Consider the following 23804-nt stretch of genomic DNA (forward strand, 5'->3'; position numbering starts at 1 on the left):
TTCAGGATCAAAGTGCCCACTCAAGCATCCCTTGGGCAAAAGAGCTCACCAGTGTTACGTAGGGCTAACACACTGACAAACACCAGGAAAAGGCTACAGCCAACCATGTCTTTGAGAGGAAACACCCAGATCACTACAGGAAATCCCAAAAAATAACCCCAAATAAACAGGGAGATCATATAAGCGCCACATAGAAAGGAGCATTGCAGAGTTTAAAACCCTTGTTCAGGCAGCTACCAAAGAGGGGTGGGATGGAATTTTTGAAAAATAACACTACATGGCAATACAAAAAACAGACGACCTGTTTTGTCATATTATCATCAATCATACTGGGACCTACCTCTTGCATGGAGTCTCCAAATTGATCTTCTCTGCCTTTTGGAAATTATAGAGACTGACGACTTTGTCGTTAAAAGAGGAGAACTCGATGCAGCCCTTGTACATGGGGTGGTTGAGAGAAGCTGGCGGCTGAGGGGAAGCAAAACAGAGAAAGGTATTAATAAAACGCATTATAGTTTAAAATACAAAAAAATGACAGTATGGCTGTTCTTATTTCCTTGCTGCTTACAGTAAAGTCAGCAGGGTAGCCTCCAACATAGAAAACAACATCACTGGGAGTGAGGTCCAGGAGGTTCTTGCTCTCCTCTCCTTGCTTGCTGCTCTCAATTGGCACACCGGGTGTGGTTGAGGTGATGTCTTTGGTGAGGATCATCTTTGCATCTTGGTAAATTCTAAATTGTGAGAGGGGAAAAAATATTTTACATTTTCACCTCTTTTACAACATTCATATTGTTCACAAATCTTGCTCTTTTTCACTTTAAAATAGGGTGGATACGAGTATACATACAACACGGAAAACAGATGAATTAAGAATTAAACTGTCAGTTTACCTGCGCAGGTCCACTCTATCGAACTTGGCCGGCTCAGACGCAGACATGGTGATGGAACCCGTCTTCATCTCGTACTCAACTCCGTTGAGCTTGTACACACCGTACAGCACGTTGCCCCTCAGGACCATACCTATGTAGTTCTTAGAAGACTACAAGACGCAGTTTGTTATTGCCTTGTGTACAATCACAAACTAAATCTTTATATCAAAACATTCATATGCATTTGGAGCCACTTACATCTCTGTTGCCAAGGTATAACACAAACATGTCTCCTTGGTCTCTGGCCTGTCTGCGTCTGCGTCTTCCGTCCCCTCTGCCTTCAGGTCTCTGCAGCGACAGAGACAGGGCTGTGTAGGCCTTCAGATCCTCCAGATTCTTTGGCGGACGCAGCTCCACATGGCCATCGCCTGTGAACTTCATCGGGATCACAATCTGGAGAAAAAGACGGAAAAAAGGGAAATTGTATCCATCAAGGGGACATGTTGGTTTGATTTGGGCTTGGTTATGGATGTATTTACAGAGTGGGAGCTCACCCTGTTGGCTGCGTCCCGGGCTTGTTCAATGAGCTCTTTGATCTTCTTGATGTTCTCAGATATGTTGCTAATGGGGGAGAACTGTGAGGTCAGGTTCTCCACCTCTGAGATCTTATCGTTCAGAGATGGGATGGTTTTCAACAAGTCCTTCACTGTTAGTGGAAGGTAAGAGGGAGAAAACAAATTGTAATGCGTAAAAAATGCAGCATCTTTACTTTAAATCCTAAACATTTATAATATATTCTGGACCATAAAGTACAAAAAAAGATATTTTCAAAATCTCACCTGACTGGTCCACAGCATCCAACACACCGTTCAGGTTGGAGTTCCCTGGAGTGACACTGATCTTGTCAATATCCTTCCTGATGGCGATCAGTTTGTCGATAGTGTTGCTGGCTGAGTCATTGGCTGAAGCTGCCTTCCTCTTGGCCTCATCAATCATATCAGCAATGTCATCTGATTTGAAGAAATGAACAAACCTTGAACTCCGGCAACAGACTCAGACACAATCAGTTAAATAAGTCATGCTAATCCTATAATGCCATGACTTTTCCTACCTCTCTTGATGGCATTTAATTGGTTCTCGGCATCAAGCAGGTCTTTCTGAAGAGCTTTCTTCTTCTTGTCAGCGTTCTTCAGGCGATTCTTCACATCATTAATGTCGTCTGCAGCACCTATCGACGAAATACATGGATTAGTGACTGAGCCTTTGGGTTATTTTAAAAACAACAGTTTAAAAGTAGGGCTACCTTCAAGGTCTTTCTCTGCGTCCTTTGCATTCTGCACCAAGTCATCGCCATTCTCTTTCAGTTCTTTTGCTCTTTGTGTCAGCTTCTGGTTTTTTAGATTCTACAGGAAGGAAAAACTATTTGGTTAAGGTGAAACATGTAAAAGGTTTGGCATCATACCAAGAAGCGTGTGCAGTTACTTCGTGTTTTAGGTATCATGTCTGTGGCTTACATTCAAGGCGTTGTCTGCTGCACTTTTGGCCTCATTGGCTGCAGCCTCAGCAGCATCAATCGCTTCTGTGATGTTCTTGTAGGCATCAATAACGTCTTTGGCGTCACGCACCTCAGTCCGTCCACTCGCGTTCTTCACAGCACTGTTATTCAGGATAACAAGGGAAGAAAATGAACCCAAGACACATGGAGAATGGATGCACAAAACATACAAAAAGGCTCAAAAGACACACATCTTGAAATCTTAGCAGACTTTGCTTGAATAGCATTGAACCAGCAAGGAAATATTCCACAGCAGAAACAACAGAATATGCTGTGCTGAAATCCACTCATTAGACCTCAGGTTATAATGTTTGTCTGTATTGTATGCACAAAAGACCTACTTCTCAAGTTCCTTTGCCAGCTTGTCCAGGTTTTTAGCATGCTCCTCTGCCGCCTCCACAATGTCCTCCTTGGCTGCTGCCTTGGCAATCTCATTCACCTTCTTGGTCAAGTCTGTCTTAGCACCATCCAGCTGTGCTGCCAGCTGTTCGTATTCCTACAGAGGAGAAGGACAGGTGAATGGTTAAGTTATTCATAACAGCAGGAAATGCCATTTACCTCAGAGCACGACAAGAAAAAACACTGATCATTATCTGAGCAGACGGCATGTTAGGACCTGACGGCTCGCTGGGATCAGAGATGAGGCCGTTTATTATAACATACCTTATACAAGAAAATGTGTTGGCTCATACTAAGAAGCAGCAAAATGCATGCAAGATATATAAGTGCATAGAATATTTGAGGTCAAGAAACATGCAGGCTACAGTTCGTCAAGCATACCGTTTTGCTGTCGGATAGTGTTTTCACCAAATCCTCTGTTTTCTGCAGCTCATCTTCTGCCATGGCCATTTGGTTCTCAACAGTCTTCCGCTCCTTTTTTAAGTTTTCGATGCGTTTCTGTAGGGACCACATGAGTCAATTTAGTACACAACTGTGTATGAATAGCAATAATAACCCGGTCATACTTTGTTTACATAATATCTTAGTATAACCTTAATGTATCACCGCACTTTTATGTTATAAACCATTATATAGTACATCCCCAATCATAATTTACGTGCTGTTTGTTTATGAAACAAATGCAACACCTTATGTATACATATGATCCTCATTTCTGTTTCTTTCCTTACCAACCATTAACCAACAAGCCCATGTGTTTCATATAACTGATTGACTACTTGTGAGTTAGTACCTGCAGATCTTCCAGTGCTTGAGCATTGAGTCCATTCTGGGCGTTGGCTTTTTTCACCAAGGCCACCGCCTCCTTCAGAGCCTTGTCCAGGTCCTTCAGCTTGGCATCATAACCCTTCAGAAGGCCCCGAATCTTCTCCGCTGCAGCCTCGTTCTCGTCACACTGCTTACTTACATTCGCCTTGATGTAGTCCAGCACTAGAAAATGGAACAGAATAGGAGAATGGAAATGTTATTGACCAGTCTACAAGTGATGTTTAACTTTTTCTACAATATGTGGGATTATAAAACCATGGCAGTGTTTTGATGAAGCAATTCTGGAAGGGGTTGCTCTCCAAGGTTTTAGGGTCAGTTTCTACTAATTAAGAATAGAGTTGTGTCGTACGTTTCTTGGCCTCGTCTCTTTCTTTCTCAGCAGCTGTCTTCTGAGGGGTGAAGTTCCTGTTCTCCATTTCCTTCACCAAGCCCTGAGCATCTTTTAGCATTTTAGCCAGGTTTTCATTGGGCAACATATCGCCACTGGTGCCTGACTCCTTCAGTTGATCCAGAAGAGCTTTAAACACACAAGAACACACACTCGGTCAAGCAAATATTTTAGGCTCTGATAGTCAGTGGCACTATGTGCTGATGAACCAAATATAAATGCAGAAAACAGAACAAAGTAGGAGATTAAAAGAAAGTTGAAAACAAGACATTAAGACACTGAAAGACAGAACAGACAGAGTTGTGCGGCTGAAATGAAATGTCCCTTTACCTTGGATTTTCTTGAGAGCGTTTTTAATCTCTGAGTCCAGATCTTTAGCCCTCTTGTGGGTTTTATCAACATCTGCCACTGCCTTGTCAGCATCAGCAGCCCTCTTATCTGCCTAAATAAAAAAATAATACCAACAATACAAATTTAGACACATTCACACAATAATTATTGCATGCTGATATTCTAATAAAATGTTGGGCCTTGTCTCCAACACACTACCTTGTCTTTGAGGGAGCTGATGTCATCTGAGAGCGTGAGCGTGTCCTCTTCCAGCTGTTTGACTCTGGACTTTTGGGTGTTGATGGCGGAGCTAAATTTGTTGACAAGAATCTGCAAAAAGCACAGTAGCAGAAATGTAAATTAAAAGCATAAAGGTAAATTGTGCTGTGGGAATTATTCGCTGGTGTCTCATGAATGCACAAAGGATGCACACTCAAGTGAAGTGGATATAACACTGAGATTATGAGGGAATGAGAAACGAAAAGTCGGTGCGATAAACACTGGCATCCAGTGGTGTGGTCCCTAACTCGAGTCGACACACAGGCTGTGGGACAAAATTCACTGAGATTGCTTATCAGCAGGAATCCCGAATGTTTGAACAAGCACACCCATCCTGCGCCATACTGTTTGTGTGTGTGTGTGTGTGTGTGTGTGTGTGTGTGTGTGTGTACTGTATGTGTAGGAAACGGACATCTGCAAAGTGCAAATTATAAACACAACGGATCTCATTGTGCTTGTGACCAGGCATTTGGCATCAGGATATGGCATAATTCCTTGACTTTTGTGTTTTCACTGATTCTTTCAAATGTTTTTAAGTGCTCTTCACTCCTATCTGTTCAGAGTCACAGTGCAGGGTGTACATATACACTGATATATGTTACCTTGGTGTCTGACACAGCCTTTTCCAGCTTCTTCAGCCTGTCCTGAGAGGAGGCACTGGCACTGGCGTTGTCCAACTGAGCCTTGATCCTTCCCATCTCATCATCCAGCTTCTCCAGATCTTGTAGTAAAGTCTGGGCACAATTATCACACTCTGGAATACAAAAAGAGGATTGGATTAGCAAAGGAGCACAATCAATTTATTGTAAACTGCTTGTCACAGCGTCACACCTCAGTTCATTTTGTTAATTCACCTTGGCAGTGCTCATCAGTGTTTGTGTCTCCCGGCTCTAGTGTGTTCTTGCAAACTGGAGGAAGAGTAAAAAAAAAAATTAAAAAGATTTAATGAAATGTATGATGATGTATAGGAATTTTAAAACAGTGACTGAATTGTACAAAAAATAAGCAGAATTGTTTCAAAATGCAATCTAACCTCCAGTCCTGGGATCACAGTTGTTACCATTGCCATTGCAATTACAGAGCCGACAACTTCCTCCTGACGTCAGTGGATCACCATAGTAACCAGGAGCACACCTATGGGAAAGCGAAATAAGAATAAGAATAAGAATACTACAGTATTCCAAAATACGCAGTATCTGCACTGTACTTCAACATCATTGTCCACACAGACACCCACCTCTCACACTTGTGTCCAGTGTAGCCTGCTCTGCATATACACTGGATGTCTCCAAAGAACTCTGCGCAGCCAATTGCAAAACTGCAGACCGATAGAGAGATCACAATTTAATTTTTGACATACACATTTAATTATAGTACAGCTGTTTGGAGGTGCTTAGTTTTTTTCACCCACCTGTTTGTTGGCACGCCGAATGGGCACGGGCAAACTTTGCAGGTCCTCTGAGCCGCGTTTCCATAGTAACCTTCTTTGCAACGTTCACATCTGTCCCCAGCTGTGTTGTACTGACAGTTCTGAAAATTACATAATGTATTCATTAAACCACTTGCAAACTATAACAAGAATGAAGGGTGTGAAGTCGCGAAACACCGGATAGACAAGGTGTAAAAATTAAAACTCAAGCACTGCAGCTAACCTTTTAAACACATGTTGTACCAACTCAACCAGGCACCAAGTCTTTTACTACACTGAAGCAGGTATGCAAACATGTGGGAGCAAAGAGAAAATACAAGTCCCCGCCAATCAATCAATCAAAGAGTGTGTTAGATGCACGAGGTAGTGAGAGTGTGTTCAGATGCTTGTGTACATTTTGCTTTGAGCTGCGAGGGTGTGGATCCATGTTTGCGTTGCACACACAGGCCCAGTCTTGAGCGTCTTGCACAACAGAGACAGCTGAGAAAGACTCATCCTCTCATCAAGGAGAATAATGAGCCAGAGGGGCCCCACAACGGGAGACCAGGAAGCCGTATCAAATAATACTTCTGATGTGGTGATAGAAAAAAAACACAAAGCTATGGGCCCACAGATGTACCCTGAAGGTGAGAGGTCTAGACTAAAGTGACTAAACTGTGGCTCACACTGAAGTCAGCAGGACTGAAGTAACCACTCTTTGCTTTTAGGTGTGTGTGTGTGTGTGTGTGTGTGTGGGTGGGTGGTCAAGAAGCCATTAATAAAGGTTATGGGTTGAGTGTGTTTCTTACCAGGCACCTTCCTGTCCTCTCTTCACACTCATCAGCCAGACCGTTGCACTCACAGGGCACGCAGCGGCCCAGGTAAGGCCCACTGCCATCTCTATAGTAACCAGGAGCACATTTCTGAAAAAGAAAAACACAAATATAAAGACTTGATTACCCAACCTGAAAAAAATCTGTATTGATAAATAGCAGCAAATCTCTTATAAATCTCTGACTGCTGACAGATTTCTATGGTTATACATTATAATATTGCCCAACCTTGAATGATATCATGTAAAAAATGTATAACACAATGCCAATTATCACTGCAGTTTATCAGAGACTAAACTCATAAACTGTAAACACAACATCTGTTTCATTTTCCGCTTTATCTGTTTTACATAGCAGTGTTTCCAGACATTTTACGCCATTCACAGAGGATGATTACAAACTAAAACTAAAAAACTAACTAAACTAAAAACTACTCTCCAGACAATACCCCTGTTTGTTGAGCCATGAAATGTGAGAATTTGCAAAGCACACGTCAATGAACTTGACCTGGATTGACTGTCATTAAAAATTAACAGTAGTGAGCCAAAGCACGCCCTTTGCTTTGAGAGGTAACCGTCGTCAACAATCCACACCTGAGGCGTCGAGAAGTGTAACCTACAGCTAAGGTAAAACAACATCCCTTCAACAACAAGATCACATCTTCACAGATTTTTACCTTAATCTGAGCACTGGCACCACTGTCATTAACAGAGGGATATTGAACTCTCTGTCCTCTGTCATGTACCGAGGGGTAGCGAACCCCCTGGGTACCTTCGTCATTCACTGATGGATACTCTATCCGCTGAGTTCCCTGGTCATGAAGTGAAGGGTACTGTATCCTCTGACTCCATCTGTCATGATGCCTGGCGTAGCGGGGTCGCTCCCCTCTGTCAAAGGGCCTGTGGCCAGCGCAGCAAAGTCCAATCAAAGTCCAACATAGCAGGGTCTGTAACAAAACCCCTGTACACCGCCGTCTATCCATACACGTATCTGACATTCCTAGCGTTTAGTCTGTGTGAAATAACGCTCCCACTCTCCCCTTCAGCCTTTTAAACACACATCCTCACACTCACACACACGCACACAGAGAGGCCACGCCCCATCTACCTGAGTAAGTCTTACAGATCAGCATGAGTGTGGGCACACAAGCACACACATGCAAGTGTTTACATGCTCTCTCTCGTACACACACACACACACACACACACACACACTCGCATACATAGAACAGCTTGAGACACATTCAGACAGTCAAATGTGGGTGCAGGCACACACAGGAAATCCACTTTTAGAATTTTTGAATAGAGAAAAGGAAAATCACAACATTGTAAATGATTCAGTGTTTACTTCAAGCTGCAAGTTTGTGGTGATAAAGCAAGTGTATTAATATTCTGTAATATTCTGTGTGTCTGTGTGTGTGTGTGTGTGTGTGTGTGTGTGTGTGGTTATAACAGTGTTTGTGCAAGCATTTGTGACTGAGAGGAAAGTTAGACATCCTCAGACAACACAGACAACAAACTCACACCTGAATCACACTCCTCAAACACACAACTAGGTGTGCCGGCTACTTACAGACAAACTCACATACAGTAGGTGCACTCAGGTGAACACACTCAGGTTTATGAGTAACAGTGTGTTGCCAAGTGCCACACCCCAAGTGTCAAGGCGAGGCACCTTGTCATACCGCCTCTGGGCACATATAATCAACTGCCTCTAAAACACTCCCTATCAGACGATGGCTCACGTATTGGCAGGAAGGTAAGCACATCTGTGACAACGGCACTCCCACAAAGAAAAATATTAAAAAGTTTCCTCACTGTTTCTCTCCGCTAATAAATGCACTCTGTTATATGAAGAACTCCTTTTTTCAGTTAGTGGTTGCTCTATTCTCATTTTTAATTAACTTCTGTGGGCAAAACTGCCACAACCATGTGTATGCACATCAGATTTGAGAGAGCACAAACACACTCAGTCAAGTCAGCACCATTCCCAGGATAAAAACAATTCAAGTAAAGCTTTTCCTTAGCAACCACATCATGGTTGTTTGCACTACGTTTCTGTGAGCTGTAGCCATGCCAGTGATTATAGCTGTACAATCACTAATATTATGTCTGCGTGATTGTGCATCATATCCCAGCCTGAGGCAACACTATTTGGCTGCGCAGCTCTCCGACTGGTATTTTCCAGTACATTCCACCCAAGGCTCCTCAGATGATGATTTTTTTTCTCTAGGATAAGGGTGTGGCACTTGGTTCAGGCGTGTCAGGACACCCTAAAAACATGAGGAGGAGGACGGGTTCCTCAAAAAAGACAATATGCCTCGCTCCACCCTGCTTCTCCACTGCTTCTCAGACCTGACAAAGTGATCCTAATCTCCCCAACATGTAGCAATATGTTTCTAGGTAGGTTTCAGGTGTAGAAAATATTTAAGTCAATGAGGTTGGATTTCTTTTGTTTGTCTAGTTTATGCCTACATCCAAGACAGGATTCACTGACATGCTAAGCTTTTTAATGATGCTGCACTTGTTTGTTGTTTTAAATATGAGCTTCTTTTTTCTATATCTGTTGTATTTGTAACCTGTAACAAGTTCAATATAGACTATTATTTGATTTGAATAAAGCGCACCGGCTGTAAGTGAATAATCACACAATCTTCTAACATTTATCTACATGCCTTTACGCCTTCTTTTTATTCAAGGAAAAATAAAGACCAGCAGTATTAGGGGATATCTAATGGCCTTTAAACTCCTCACCTCACAAGAGTCTCCGGTGTACTGAGGGGGGCAGGAACAATCTTCCACAGTGTTTCCAGGACCACCAGTCCCTTTGTCAGTCGCCCCCTCCAGTCCCACCTCCCCTAAGCTGAGTCGCTGGGTCTGAGTAAAGTACAAGGCTCGGATCCTCAGGCCAACCAGACCAGCTAGGACCATCATCAGTTCCTCTCTGGAGACAGGCCTGCTGGTGATAGCATGGCGCCAGTTTCCCTGTAGACAACAGATCAGTTATTTTGTGGCTAATGCTGAGAAATCTGTACGGGGTGACTATATTAATCAATTATCAATAATATTATCAATTCATTAGATTTAATATGATCTAAAACAGTACAAGTACATGATATTATACAGTATAACTACCTAACTGTTAATGTCATAACTGGTGAGGCTCTAAGAATAAAAAAAGAATCCCCTTTCAACATTTCATGCGATAGATTTAAAATCACAACCTAGTGGTGCGTTAGATTGTGAGTCAAATAGCGGAACCGGTGTGTACTTTACCTCCAAGAGCTGGACTCTGCCCTGATACAGCCTGTCTGGAAGTGGGACTTGTGAAGCCATGTGGATCAGAGTCATGTTCTGACCCTAGGGGGAAATAATGACATGGATAAATAAGCTGTGTTTCTTCCACTGAAAAAGAGAGATCGTTCTAACAGTGAAGAAGCTGGTAGCACTACGCACAGTCAGCACGACATCAGGTCTTCTGTCCATAAGAGTCATTCCCTCACTGGGAATCCCAAAGGATTTGGACTGGTAAGTGAGAAAACCACCATAAGATGAAACCTAAGAGAAAGGGAGAAAGCCCAAATATCTGTCAGCTTATCTGAAAGGACTGCAGGTTAAAGGAAAATTCTGTATCTAACCTGGGTCTTATTTCACAACTAGGAAGTAATAGTTCATTTCTATAAGTATAGCATTTTACCTATCAGTCTGATTACTAAGATTTTAGAGACATTGCAACATTTCTAAAACCATAAAAGCAAAAGACATGAGACGATAAGGCAAAGAAAAGCCCAGTTAAACTAAATTATCTGAACCAAACTATTTGGAAGTGAACAGGAAACTATTTGGACGTCAAAACTGAAAGAAAGTAGCTAGAATTTTAACTTTATTCATTTTCACTTCTAGATGAGTCACAAAGCTACGAAAATACTAAACACAAAAATACTAAATTTTCTTTTAATGTTGCCTTTTATTTTGGCTTGATTCAATAAAATAACTATAAAGCTATTACTCTGGAAATACTGTTATCTGTTTCTATATTTAAACATTAGCGATCATTTATTGACAACAGTATTCTCGTTGTCATGATCCTTCTTTGACTCACCCTGTCTCCCAGGTAGGGCGATGGTGCCACCCAGTGTAGAGTTTGAACTGTAGGGGGAAGCTCCTGGATGTCTGCCACCACTGTGTTACTGGCAGTGTTCAGCACTGAGGGAACATCCTCCTGGTCGGGGCTTTCCAAACGCCAGACTCGCATCTCAACAAACTAATAATGGGGCGTATTTGGGGGTTAAAGAGTGCAAAAATCTGTCCTAAAATTGTACTGTAGCCACAATTCACAAGTGATAACTGACTCAATGGGCCTATAACGTTTACATATACACATAATATTACAAATAAATTTGTTTAACTTGAAAACAAAGGTGACTGTGAATCAAAGAATGTACCCAGATCCCATCCTTTACCTGAACAACATGTTCTGCTTTCATTAAACAAATGACGTTCACCACATGACAGCCAGAAAGCTTTGCAGGCATAACATTTCCAGAGGCATTCATAGACATGCAGGGGCACGAAAAGCAAACACACCTTCCCCCTGCGTTTGCTGGAGCTCTGACACCGGTCAGTCGCTCCGAAGCAGAAGCAGCTTGTACAGCCGAGAGGGCTGGAGGGGTCAAAATAGAAGGAACCTTCCCGACAGGTATCACACTTGACGCCAGCAACATTTCTCTACAAACATGGCAGCAATGATAGAGAGAGAGAGAGTCAGAGCAAAGGAAAGGCAAATAAACGAAAATGAGTAAGATGGACTTTTTTTAAATCCGCATTTTGATGAAATTGTCTCACCTTGCAGAGACACCTCCCTGTGTCTGGGTGGCACACGGCAGGTGTGACACCACCTTGGTTACAGTTACAAGGTACACAGTCAGGGAAGCGATAATAACCTGCAGCACAGCGATCACACTGCCGGCCCCCAATCCTAGGCTTGCAACTACATAAAGACACACAGACACAGTATCTTTAGTAAAATTCTAGATGTGATTTACAAACAGTCATAAGTGGTTCATACAGAAGCAAACTACATTTATGTATTCAACTGAAATCAAACAGATTCTTGTAAATAGGAAAATACAGTATCATCACATTTTATGCATTACTGCGCAGTGTGTTGCTTTATGCTGCTATTTGGTCATGCATCCCACTGTTTCTTTATCAACAGAGACATCAACTGAGTGGTGGAGGTCATTTTGAGATTGAAAACATACATGACAGAAAAGACAATCTATATATCAACCTGACCAGACTGCGAAACTAATCCCCTCATTAATCACTTTAAGTGGTTTGGTGTCATGTTTCACTTTCACAGGCCTCATAATTCAGCCCTTTTCATCACTCATACATTAGTGCATGGAAGATTGGGATGTATTGGAGAGGGACAACAATTGTTTGTGCAGCTGTTTAAGTACAGAAAATTACTGAGAGATTATACAATCATACAATTAAGAAGAATACAGAAATTATATACGACACATCTGAGCGACTTCTATCATGAAGGGACAACTCAACTGTTCAGCAGACTACAGCAAATCTAAAGTTAACATCAAATAAATGTAAATAGAAAACAGAAACCTTGCAGGTTATTATTAAGTTTTATAGTGACATAAATACAACCAGAAGTACTTGCTCTTCCAAGGTGTGAACCAAAACAATATTCTAGCTGCTCTTTTTACCTTTTTGTCATTAAAAATTGTTTTTTTTAAAAAGTTTTAAAAATAATGTCCCATTGCTTAATTTGTGCTTAATGTTTTAATTGAGTTAGTTTTTATTTTTATGTTAAGAAGTTTTTTGCTTTCACTCAGTAAAATTTTGGTAACATGACAATACATGTTTTTACATCCCTGATTGTTTGTATGATACACAGGAAACAAAAAACTACATACGTGTAGAACACAGTTTAATTTACTAATCTCACTAATAAACGCTAAAAACTAATCTTAGTACATGCACAGCCTTGTAGGTAGAAGGTTTCCACATACCTGCACTGTCCGGTGGTGCGGTCACAGTCAGGCCCTGCGTTGGCTTCAATGCCATTTGGAGAGCATTCACAGCCCTCGCAGCCCAGCAAAGGGTGATAGCTGAAAGTCTGACTCTGACACACATCACAGGTTGGTTTGACTGTCTGAGGAGGGCAGATACAGCGTCCGGTCACCTCGTCACACAGTCGGCGGCCACACTCACACGCTGCAGAAGGGAGAGGGGGGGATTTCATGTGGACAAATGCATTTCAAACTAATTTAGAGGTTAGAGAGTGGGGAAACTCTCACACTCTAACCAGCACAAGTCAGGAGTAGCCATTCACTCACGTCTGCAGTAGGGAAAGCCGTAGTTTCCCGTGGCACACTTTGTGCACTGTCGACCGATGACATGCTGCCTGCAGGGACACTGTCCTCCAACAGGATCACAAGAGGTCCCTGTAGAGCCGGACTTGTCACAGTTGCAGGGCAGAGCTCCATCATTATAGGCTGCTACAAGAGACCTGGCAGAGTCTCTGCAGAACTGCGAAGAAGTTGTGGGGCTGAGGGGACAGAAAAATAAAAGTTCTTTCAAATACAGATGTGGTTTAATACTTCATTATCACAGCTAGAGGGCACCATTTCCAAAACAAAACAAAAAGCAAACATATATCGCAGATTATAAAACAGAAGAGCTTATAACAAAATAAAGAAAAAACTGATCAAATCTTTAAAGCACAATTCTAACTGGATTTGAGTCCAGCTTGTTTCAGAGACATAGCGGATACTTACTCAATATAGAAACCTTCTCCTCGACACTGCTGTATAAAATCTTCAGATTTATCCAGTGGCTTCTCTTTCAGGAGATCTGGCGTGTAACTGCTATCAGGAACCAGCAAGATATAATCCTATACAAAAGACACAAATCACAACAAACGATAAAAACTTATTGTTTTGTGCTTAAAACGTATTTATCAGCATGATGCAGAGGGTGATGAACAGATAAACTGAGGCTTGGAAGTTTTTTAACCATATTTTTCTGTTTGATTTTGTCTGAAGAAGGAAAAGTAAAGCAAGTAAACAAGGCAAGTAAAACCCATCCTGCCCCTGCCGTACAGAGGTTGGAAGCTTAGCTTTTATAAAGCCGTGTGGGGCTGCCAGGTAGAATACAGTCCCTTCATTGTTGTTGTTGGGGATATGGCATAACACAGAGGAGAGAGGACCTCAGCATGCCAAGTACTCAACCTGAACAACTGCAAAACACAGACTCCTCAAACCTGCAGACTTTACACAGAAGTGTCTTACTCATTTCTTGGATTTTCTAAATATATTTCTATCATTCAATTGTATTTTAATTTAGTGGATAAACATATTGCATAAACCGCTGACCAGAATTAGTGTCTTCTTAGGTGGCACGCTCACAGAGATGGTGGGCTGCTGCCAAGAATTCTGGTCAAAGTCAAGGGCAATGCGCCCATCAGCGATCACGACCTCCCTGCAGCCTGAGACCGCAGGGCAGAAGGACGCATTTATTAAACCTGTAAGAGAAGAGCAGAGCTTAAGTTGAGTAGAGAAAGAAACGCCAGCATGCTGCACAATAATCCGTCCCTCCTTTAAAGTCATATAAGGAAGTGTGTCCCAGGCCTTTGATCATCTTGTCATGAACCCAGGGACTTAATCTGCTCTTAAGGAGGAATCACTTTCCCACCCACTGCCTGAGTAACCAGGCTTTTATCCAATGGGAGTCAATAAACTCTTTTTATTTCATTAGACAGGAGTAAGCCGACCACGTCCTCCAACACACTCACCCTTCCACTCATGCCCTGCGTCCACTCGGACCTCCACAGGGAAGGAGGTATGCTCAGGCTGGTGATAATGGACCACAACCACATACCTGCCCGGGAGGGGAACATTGGGAGTGAAATTGATCTCCGTCTGGGGAAATAAATGAGGAGGAAGCTTAAGTGTCGTGCTGAAATTGAAAATGATTGTCAGGGCAGAGGTTGCTCAATGAATGTCTTCAACTCCCAGCAGCAGGGTCAAGTCCAGAAAAGCTCAAATTATTCAACAAGGTTAGGAGAGGCTGAGCATGGTTTTTACCTGAGGGAATTTCAGCAGTATCCCGTCACTCTGAGGTTCACGGACAGGGAACACCCCAGTCTGTCGTCTCCGTCTCCAATCCTCATTCTCTCCTCGTTGGGGAGAAACAGCCGGTGCTGAAGATAGCTGTCCATCACGCGCAGCATACAAAATCCCGGCTGAGGTTGGCTTGTCGAAATGCCTCAGAACGCAGTGCCGACTGGAAACAAACAGCAACAAGATGTTGTTAGTTAAAGGCTGTTGATTGTGTTTGAGGTGTTTGCCAAGCGCTGTCGTAGCAGAACAATGTGACTTGTTATGAGAGGGGTCAGTGGTCAGTCAGAGGTTACGGCCAGTGAAACAACATTAATCTAAAACCTGAAATCCTCTTGTTATCACACTCTCTCTCATCAATGTGCAAAAATCCTGACATCACAAACTTCTAAGGAAAGTTTCAGTTGCATGTCCTCCTTCTTCCTGATTCTACCTCCCCATTTGTCCCTTGGTCAAATGTGCGCTTTTCTTCCAAATTTAGAAACTAAGTTGGTACAAATTGGTCAAAATGTTTCCTGATGAAAAACCTTTTCCCAGAAGATCTGTAATATTCTGTAAATATGGCAGCAGTGTGTGTAAAATAAGAAATGTGCATGATAATATTTGAATCACCCATAAATCAACATAGAACCACTTAAATGTTCCAGCAAACACAAAGCAAGTTGTTTGCATATTAAACCATCATTGCCTTCAGTTTTTTTCAAGTATGTTTATTTGTGTTATGTTAAGCTTAGTTAAAAGATTTACCTTTGCTTTCGAGTGAATTTCTTTGTTGACATGTTTTTCCCTTTTCTACACTGTCCAGGGTGAATTACACAGTAAATGACAGGACTGCACACTGACAGCTGTAAACACATGTGTAACTTCTAACATAGTCATTAGGTTCAGAGTGAGAGTAAATTTAGTGAGACAGAGAGAGAAAGAGAGAGAGAGAGAGTTTGACCCTAAGTTCAGCCTCAGATAAATGACCATGCTCCAGCTGGAGGAATGTGGAACCTAGAAAACAGATGTGTGTCTCCGTAGTCCAACACAACAACACAACACAAAGGTCTAGTCTTGTATCATCATCTTCTAAATTGCAGCTTACGTTCATGGGTGTTGAAAAATTCTCTGTGTGAACCATGTCATTAAAAGCACTGGGTTTATTCAAGGTGACTTACCTGTCTTCAGTGAAGCGGCCATGAGTGGAGACACACAGCACCTTGGGGTCTACATACTCAATGGTGAACTCTTCTGCAGGGACTGCATACACTTTATACTACAGAGAGAAACAAATGTATTTCAAATGGCATGCTGCTGTCTAGATATTGAGCTATTATAGATGTTTTGTGCAAACATTTCCCTCACCAGCAGGAAAGATGCAGTGGAAGTTTGCAGAAGGACCTCTGTCTTGTGAGTAAGCTGCAACAGTGTCACCTGATTCCTGCTGTCCACTGCCACACTCCGGCACAAAAAGCTGCAAGGATTAAGACACATAACAGCTGAAAAATAATATATATTCTATAACTTTCTAGCTATAGGACTTAATTATTTTTTACAAATTGTGAAGACATAAATCAACAAAATACTAGTACAAGAAAGTTTAAGCAACAAATACAGGACTCACCTGTAGGCACAACTGTAAATGTTGGCTCTGGCCGGGATCTGGCCACCTGTCTGGCCACTGATGAGTATATTGACATTCTGGACAGTGTCCACCTCGCTTGCATACTCCAGGATGAGGGCGTATGGGCCAGGACGAGGCACACGTAGACTGAGTTGGAGCTGCGACTACAGGACACAGATCATCAAGTCATCTTCAAATCATTTTATCAAGTCATATTTTAATGAACTTCAATGAAAGGACAAAGGGAGGTAAAAAGCAATCAGTAAAATATCACAAAAGATTTTTTTGAAGTATTAACTTAAAAGATTTAGCCTTAGTTGATTGGGCAGTAGTTCCTCAAAAGCCCAATCACCTGCTTTTATTCTGGACTTTGAAACATCCGATAAGAACCTGCCCAGGATCTCAGTCTGTTTTATATCTTTGTGTTCAACCTATTCATGCCTTAAAGGCGATCTCTACAGTATTGTAACCAAACAGTGAATCCAATAGTAACAAGTTAAAACTCATGTGGCATAGTACGTAAGTCCAGGCCTGCTACCTGTCTGCCATTGAGAGCGGCCATCTCAGGGTGATCTGGGGTGGGACGCCGAACGCGAGCCTGCCTCCTCCTGCGCCCGCTGCGGCTGGAGAGTGTTCCTTGTGAGCCCAGTGCAGAGCTGAAGCCATCCATGGCCACATGTTTATACAACAGACAGCTAAGACAGAGACACACAGCATAACAAGAATCAGCAATAATGGTGATAATTACATGATCATTCTGTTTTAATTGATATGGAATCACAGCCTAACATATTTATAAAACATTGCTTAGCATACAGGAATATTTGGAATTTATTATGGCTATCTCTTTTGTACACTATGTGCTCATGTATTGCATACTACAGTCTATCGAAAAAATAAGAGGATTTCTCTGCTTACCCTTCGGCATGTATCAAATCATCTGTACATTATGATTTATTATAGCAATAAAAAAACACCTGTACATTTTAAAACACAAAATAAACCCTTGTATATTTTATGATAGACCTCTGTAGCATCATGTTAGGTTTAGTTGAACCAAGCCAATAACTGCGTGGAACTGCATATGGAAAACTTGGGCTGTGAGTGCAGTATGAAGAAAAGGATAGATGGCTGTGAAAACAAAACCTACCAATGTCATGCATGAATGGTGAGTATGAAATAGGGACAGACCTCAAAAATACTGAACAGAAATATTAAAGATTTACTTTGTATCCCTGTTTGCAGTAGGTAAGTATGTGCAGGGCTGGGTGATCTTTTCCTGCAGCAAAGGCGTCTCATAGTACTCCCGGGGCAGGAGCACTAAATAGTCCTGAGAGCGAGAGTGACAATGTGTACTTCAGTATTCAGCCTATTGTACATTTGCTATTTTTATATGCAATAACACACAGGAAGACTCCAATTTTCTTTTTTTTTCTTTTTTACATGATCATTTCTACATCTTCGTCTTCCTTATAAACTCACCAGCAGTACCCCCTCTGCCCTGATGTGAATGAGCCATTTCCCAGGAGTCAATGCAAAGGGCTCAGCGAAGCCCTCTCCTGGGACAGTCAGAAAGGATGGGGAGGGACTCTCAGGGAATATTACTTCCTTACTCTGATCTGACCCTGCCGAACAGCAAAGCAGAAATGTCTGTAATGTTACACACTCACAGTTGAAGGCACAGAAAATAAATGACGAGTGGGACGTCATCAGCATAAGACACATCAAGGACCAGCTTACATATAAATGTCACAAATGAAATGAGTTATTTATTTTATTTCTTCCATGATGAGTTAGGTTTTATGACATGATATGAAATGTACATGAAATGTAAGAGTGGATTCAATGTCCGAGGCAGCCTTACCTGCAGTGCCTCTGTTATTGGTAGCCTTGATGCTACCTGTCACACTGGCGCTGCTCGGGTTAGTGAACCGCAGAACCACACGGAATAAGTGCTGCCTCCCATCTTTTGGGTCAACATGCACTGTTACTCTGACCTCACTCTGCAGGGACGAGAGTGACACACAGCTGACTGCAATGGCACAGGTTTGAGTAGACAATGAGGGTATAACGTTAAGGGAGAGGTTAAAAATCATGGCAGGCTGAGAACTTAAGCAAACAGAGCTGGTTAATAAACGGGCAACAAGCAAAGACGAAGAGAGGAAAATATAGCCAAAGGAAGGCAGGCCCTTCACTTACAGTCACAGCAAGACTGAAAGCCAGCTTTGTCCACCACCAAGATCTTTGCTCTCACTCGTGCTCTCCCCTTTTGTTTGGGGACGGAGTAGCGCATTACAATATGGAAAGGGCCAGGAAAGCCAAGGGTAAGCGTTAGGATCACCTCCGGCTGAAGAGAGACAGCGTTAGTTCTAAGAGAGCTGGTGTCCATATTTGTTGTGTGCTTTAAGCAGGAACATCAGTGCAGAGGTAAAAGCAAAACAATCATGGTGGTATCTGAATAGACTGAAAAAAGAGAAGCTATAAGGTTATGAAAGTTGGAGATAGTCCCAGCGATACTGTAATTTATTAGAATAATCACACCAATGTATCCAATATATCAAGGTACTGATGTGAATATGTACTAACCTGTGCAGGAGACATTACAGCGTAACCTCTCCAGCTGAAATCTGGGAACTCTTGGGGGTTATAACCAAAGCGCACTGGTCTGGCATTTGGCGTGGTGCCATCCTCAACCTCAAACTTCAGTTGGTGGAGAGTGGGAAAATAGTAGCTTGGTGCTGGCCTAACAAGGAACAGACATTTAAATACAATCTTTGTTAGTTAGTAATATTATATATAGATTTTCAAAAGAGAAAAAATATTTCACGTAAACTGTTTGTATGATGCATTCTGACATTTAAGACAGCCATATCTTACTCAGTGCATTTACGGCCAACTACATTCTTCCGACACCGACATTGTCCTGATATCTCATCACACGTCATGTCAATGGCACCCCCTACATCACACTGACAGCCTACCAGGGAGAGAAAAGTCATTATTAAAAAGTCAGACTGAAAAGCAGTGTTTCCCTGCCCTCTCTAGTTGAAAGTTTGTTGCAACCCACCCCCATCATCACTCATGGGTGGTGCCTCTGTAACCACACCCAAAGGTGATGTCACGGTGTACTGGCCACACCCTGAGTACACTTCTGCTGTATATTCACTGCAGCAATATGAGAGGTTAAACTTAAAACTTAAGAATTATGTCTTACCTTGACAACCAAAATACATCTTTTTCTGCAGCAGGAAGTATCCATCCTTACAGGTGTCACATGCATGTCCACATGAATTAGGCTTACAGTGACACTGTCCACTTTTCTAGACGAACAGATTGTCAGGAGACAAAATAAGTGTGTCAAAAGAGTCAAAACTCTACGATAACAATAATTCATAGATGTGTATTGGTCACTGGAGGTAGTGACGAAATACTCACCTGTTCACACTCGCCAACACCACTCAGAGTCCCTTTCACATCACACTGACACTCTAGTACGAGAGAGAGACAGAAAGAGAGGGGAAAGGAAATGAAAACATAAAAGGGGATCTACAGTGAATAGACTCTGATTACAGGATTTTGTCACTTTCATGGGTGAAACACAACAGTACAAAACCCCCGCTATCTTCAGAGATCTGCACATCAAAGGTCCAGAGGAGATTTACTGTCACGGCTTGCTTTCAACCCAGTGAAAAAAAACTTCCCCTTAATGTCCAGCCACAGTCAACCAGAGGCATTCTTGGGATATTGAAAGCCCCCCCCCCCCCCCCCACCTTGTGTCTTCAGGCAGTGTGGTCGTGACAGCATTCTTGCTAGAGAGCAGAACAGTAACATTAGACAGCTATCTGGACAAAGCCTGAAGCTGTTTTCCTCACTGGCTGGATAATGGGAGCCACCTTATTATTCTGATATGAAGTATTTTCAGTGGATTAGGACTTAAGAGTTATTTTTTGTGGGGTTAGAAAAAGTCCAGAGGTATTGTTTTTAATGTGCCGCTGGGTACTCATTACTGCAAACTCACAGCATGAAATCTCACAGGTTCACTCGCCACTCCACACTCAAAGCAGTTAACAGGAATTTGCCTGTATTTACGTGTTATTCCTCAGCTCCCCTCTGAGGGACAGGAAGGCAGATCTGGCCTTGTTGACAGGGGTATGTTGACATATCCTCTGGTAAGAGGGGCCAAGACCCATATCAGTACCTTGTCAGATTGCTACTGGTGATTTAATACAGCGGGAAAAATGGGGTCAGTGATCAGAACTAATACTGCTAGAGAAAAAAAATGAGACTGGGGCACTTTTGGCTGAGAGGAGGTCAACAATTCTTTTTTTCTTATTTCTTTCATCTTTTACAAAATGAAGTCAATTATAGTTTTCCGTTCTATTTCCGGTCTCTTACCTATACAGCCACGAGGGTTGTCTGTAGCCAGTTTCCAGTAGAGAGGTTTACACCTGTCACACAGGGATCCCTCTACGTTTGGTAGGCAGCGGCAGGAGCCCTGAAACAACAGATAAGGAATCTAAGGATTGTTGAGACTGGTAGCTACTGTTGAAAGGTTATATTTGTTTACAATCAGATAGATTGAAATGAGTTGCAAGCGCCTGCATATTGTACTACAGTGCCAGTTTTCTGAATGACTGGAAATTTGCAGTTTTTCTTTCTTTCAAACATAGGATATGTTCTAAAATAGAGGCGAAAATAACCTTCCAGAGACTTGTTGTTTTTCTTTCTCTTCAAAGTGGAAGGAAGTCTCTTTTCCTTTATTTTAATTGCATTTACATTTCAGGGAAAAACACTTCCTTGAAAAATCTGCTAGAATAAGTTTAAGCAGCACAGCTGTGTTATCACATATACGACTTTGAGGTCATGTAAATCCACAGGGCCAGTACTGGGTTTAGACTGTGACCACTTCTGTTATCAAGGCACAAGCACTGTCGCACTGGAGGTAGTGCAGGGTAGAGCGGGTTGGGGGTTTGATCCCCGGCTCCGCCCATCATGTAGAAGTGTCCTTGAGCAAGACACTGAACTCTAACTTGCTCCCGATGGAGACCAGCACCTTGCATGGCAGCTCGGTCGCCGGTGTGTGAATGTGACCTAATCTGTGAAGCGCTTTGGGTAGACAGAAAACTAAAGGCTACTGAGAGTGACATACCATTTGAGGATCAGTGACCTCTGTTCCTGCTTGGTTACACACACTTACAGCAGCTAGAAGGACAAAAGTAACACACAAAGTCATAACATAAACATAAGTAAATCAGTAAATTGTATAATTAGTTAATGTAACAGACCATCAAATAAGGCCCAAGGTGGTCAAATCTTATATATTAAGGGGGACTGAAGTGAGAACTATCAACACATTAAACAAATTACATCTTTCAACACGGGACATTGCTGAACTCTATCAAAAAGCACTGCCATATTAAATATTATTGGTCTGTAATAACTGTTGCTCCTGCTCAGTCCCAAAATGACTTCATTTATTACTATGATGGTTCTTGATGTGGTTACCTGAGCAATGGGGGAACCTGAGTCCAGAGGCACAGCGGTCACACTGCTGGCCCACCACCCCTGGGAGACACAGGCACTGTCCTGACAGTGGGTTGCATATGTTGCCATATGAGCCTTGCTGTGAACATTGGCAGGCTGGGGACAGGAAACAAGTAAGAACTTCAACCGTAAGCCTGTAGTGTTTCATTATTAGGTCTAGAATCTTATTTTCTTCAGTGATTCCCAGTTGTCTATTTTTGGAAATATGATGCCCTAGAAGGAAGAAGTATATATATATATATATCTCATGTTCCAGCTCTCTGCAAAATGTTGTGTCATGCAGCATATGTTAAATAAATGAATGCGGATTTTCGGGATACTGTGGGAGAATGAAGATGTTTGCTCCACAGAGTCTTGAGAAGAGGCCACAGTAAGCCCAGTGAAACCAGCAACAACATTTTTTTCCACGAGCACTCAGATCACATGCACACAACTGGTTTATCTATCGTTGTTACACTGGTGGACATAGAGGGGTCCAAGCAACTCACCAGCACAGTCTGGGTATCCATAGTAGCCTGGGGCACATTCGTCACACTCCTGTCCCCCATAGTTGGGAAAGCAAACACACTGGCCAGTTGGACTGCACACATTGTCAGCCACACCAGCGCCATCACAAAGACACTCTGGAGGAAGAGGAAGAGGGTCACAAGCTACTGCTTCAGCAAATTTTCATAGTTATATTCTCTATATTCCTCATTAGAATCAAAATAATCAATCATCATTCATTTTATTTGTCTGGCACTGTAGGTTTCCTTAAAATCTATGTAACATTGGTTACTTACTTAAAAAATACATAAAAACATGAATTTATATAAACAGTGTGTATAAGCAAGGACCTGTAACATAAGCAACTATTAAATAACTTAAACAGAATAGGATGACAGACTACACATTAAAGCAAGTTTTTAAAATTAGATCATTCTTCAAAGGATTATTTTAGACCATTGTTATTAAAATTACATAAGCTGGTGATGACATAAAATAGATTCGGTTGGTCTGGGCTTCTAAGGAAGGTCATCTAAGGAGGTGTCAAAAAAAAGTGTCAAAAGTCTTAAGTTTAGACTTTAAAATGTACTTGCTCCACAAATTAGTACAAGCAGGTTCATGCAGACAAAGGGACACTTCTGTGTAACAATAAAGCTCAAGCTTGCTGCACTCACTGTGTAACTGTCTGCAATTAGTCCAAAATATCACTACTGCTATGTGGAAACCAATCCCCATTCTCTTTTCTGGTATGCTGTGTTTATATCTACATTATAACATCTCGTGGCCATCTCTTTCAAAATAAAGGTCACGTTTCATAAGCATTCAGTCAAGTTACACTGATGAGGTTTAATGGTCTGTGGGGGGGTGAACGCTCATTGGCATGGTGATTCTTTCTCACCCTGGCAATTTGGGAAGGAGTGGTATCTTGGTCGACAGCGGTCACATCGCTCCCCCGCCACACCCTGACGGCATTGGCAGCGTCCCGAAGCATCACACACCCCGTACAGAGTCCCTCTGTAGTCACATATACACTCTGTGCACAAACACATTAGCATTGTTTATTTTAACAATAAAAGTAAACAAATTAAATCCCAACTAATGGAAATTCAAATGAGTTGCCTGTTGAACCCTGAAGC

General features: G+C 42.1%; 1 protein-coding gene across 1 annotated transcript in view; it reads right to left on the minus strand.

The window, feature by feature from the left end:
• The window catches only part of LOC139296058 (laminin subunit alpha-3-like), a 53429-nt gene that overhangs the window by 8956 nt on the left and 20669 nt on the right, over positions 1 to 23804 (minus strand). The window contains exons 13-61 of the mRNA XM_070918339.1: positions 23567 to 23701; positions 22671 to 22805; positions 22144 to 22278; positions 21788 to 21840; positions 21034 to 21133; positions 20074 to 20126; positions 19853 to 19958; positions 19516 to 19615; positions 19225 to 19381; positions 18503 to 18641; positions 18121 to 18263; positions 17865 to 17968; positions 17177 to 17333; positions 16639 to 16802; positions 16380 to 16488; positions 16193 to 16290; positions 15000 to 15198; positions 14708 to 14834; positions 14289 to 14437; positions 13692 to 13807; positions 13251 to 13462; positions 12924 to 13128; positions 11734 to 11878; positions 11476 to 11616; positions 10991 to 11152; positions 10345 to 10446; positions 10165 to 10248; positions 9643 to 9873; positions 6866 to 6979; positions 6060 to 6178; positions 5886 to 5966; positions 5682 to 5782; positions 5503 to 5556; positions 5251 to 5402; positions 4589 to 4699; positions 4370 to 4481; positions 4001 to 4168; positions 3617 to 3813; positions 3205 to 3321; positions 2766 to 2920; positions 2384 to 2525; positions 2173 to 2272; positions 1981 to 2097; positions 1709 to 1879; positions 1424 to 1575; positions 1128 to 1322; positions 891 to 1039; positions 569 to 731; positions 341 to 468 (exon numbers count right to left, since the gene is read on the minus strand). Of these exons, the coding sequence (XP_070774440.1) occupies positions 341 to 468; positions 569 to 731; positions 891 to 1039; positions 1128 to 1322; positions 1424 to 1575; positions 1709 to 1879; positions 1981 to 2097; positions 2173 to 2272; positions 2384 to 2525; positions 2766 to 2920; positions 3205 to 3321; positions 3617 to 3813; positions 4001 to 4168; positions 4370 to 4481; positions 4589 to 4699; positions 5251 to 5402; positions 5503 to 5556; positions 5682 to 5782; positions 5886 to 5966; positions 6060 to 6178; positions 6866 to 6979; positions 9643 to 9873; positions 10165 to 10248; positions 10345 to 10446; positions 10991 to 11152; positions 11476 to 11616; positions 11734 to 11878; positions 12924 to 13128; positions 13251 to 13462; positions 13692 to 13807; positions 14289 to 14437; positions 14708 to 14834; positions 15000 to 15198; positions 16193 to 16290; positions 16380 to 16488; positions 16639 to 16802; positions 17177 to 17333; positions 17865 to 17968; positions 18121 to 18263; positions 18503 to 18641; positions 19225 to 19381; positions 19516 to 19615; positions 19853 to 19958; positions 20074 to 20126; positions 21034 to 21133; positions 21788 to 21840; positions 22144 to 22278; positions 22671 to 22805; positions 23567 to 23701 (6559 nt within the window). The remainder of the gene's footprint in view (positions 1 to 340; positions 469 to 568; positions 732 to 890; positions 1040 to 1127; positions 1323 to 1423; positions 1576 to 1708; positions 1880 to 1980; positions 2098 to 2172; positions 2273 to 2383; positions 2526 to 2765; positions 2921 to 3204; positions 3322 to 3616; positions 3814 to 4000; positions 4169 to 4369; positions 4482 to 4588; positions 4700 to 5250; positions 5403 to 5502; positions 5557 to 5681; positions 5783 to 5885; positions 5967 to 6059; positions 6179 to 6865; positions 6980 to 9642; positions 9874 to 10164; positions 10249 to 10344; positions 10447 to 10990; positions 11153 to 11475; positions 11617 to 11733; positions 11879 to 12923; positions 13129 to 13250; positions 13463 to 13691; positions 13808 to 14288; positions 14438 to 14707; positions 14835 to 14999; positions 15199 to 16192; positions 16291 to 16379; positions 16489 to 16638; positions 16803 to 17176; positions 17334 to 17864; positions 17969 to 18120; positions 18264 to 18502; positions 18642 to 19224; positions 19382 to 19515; positions 19616 to 19852; positions 19959 to 20073; positions 20127 to 21033; positions 21134 to 21787; positions 21841 to 22143; positions 22279 to 22670; positions 22806 to 23566; positions 23702 to 23804) is intronic.

Source organism: Enoplosus armatus, chromosome 14 (assembly GCF_043641665.1).
Source record: "Enoplosus armatus isolate fEnoArm2 chromosome 14, fEnoArm2.hap1, whole genome shotgun sequence".
NCBI classification, from domain to species: domain Eukaryota; kingdom Metazoa; phylum Chordata; class Actinopteri; order Centrarchiformes; family Enoplosidae; genus Enoplosus; species Enoplosus armatus.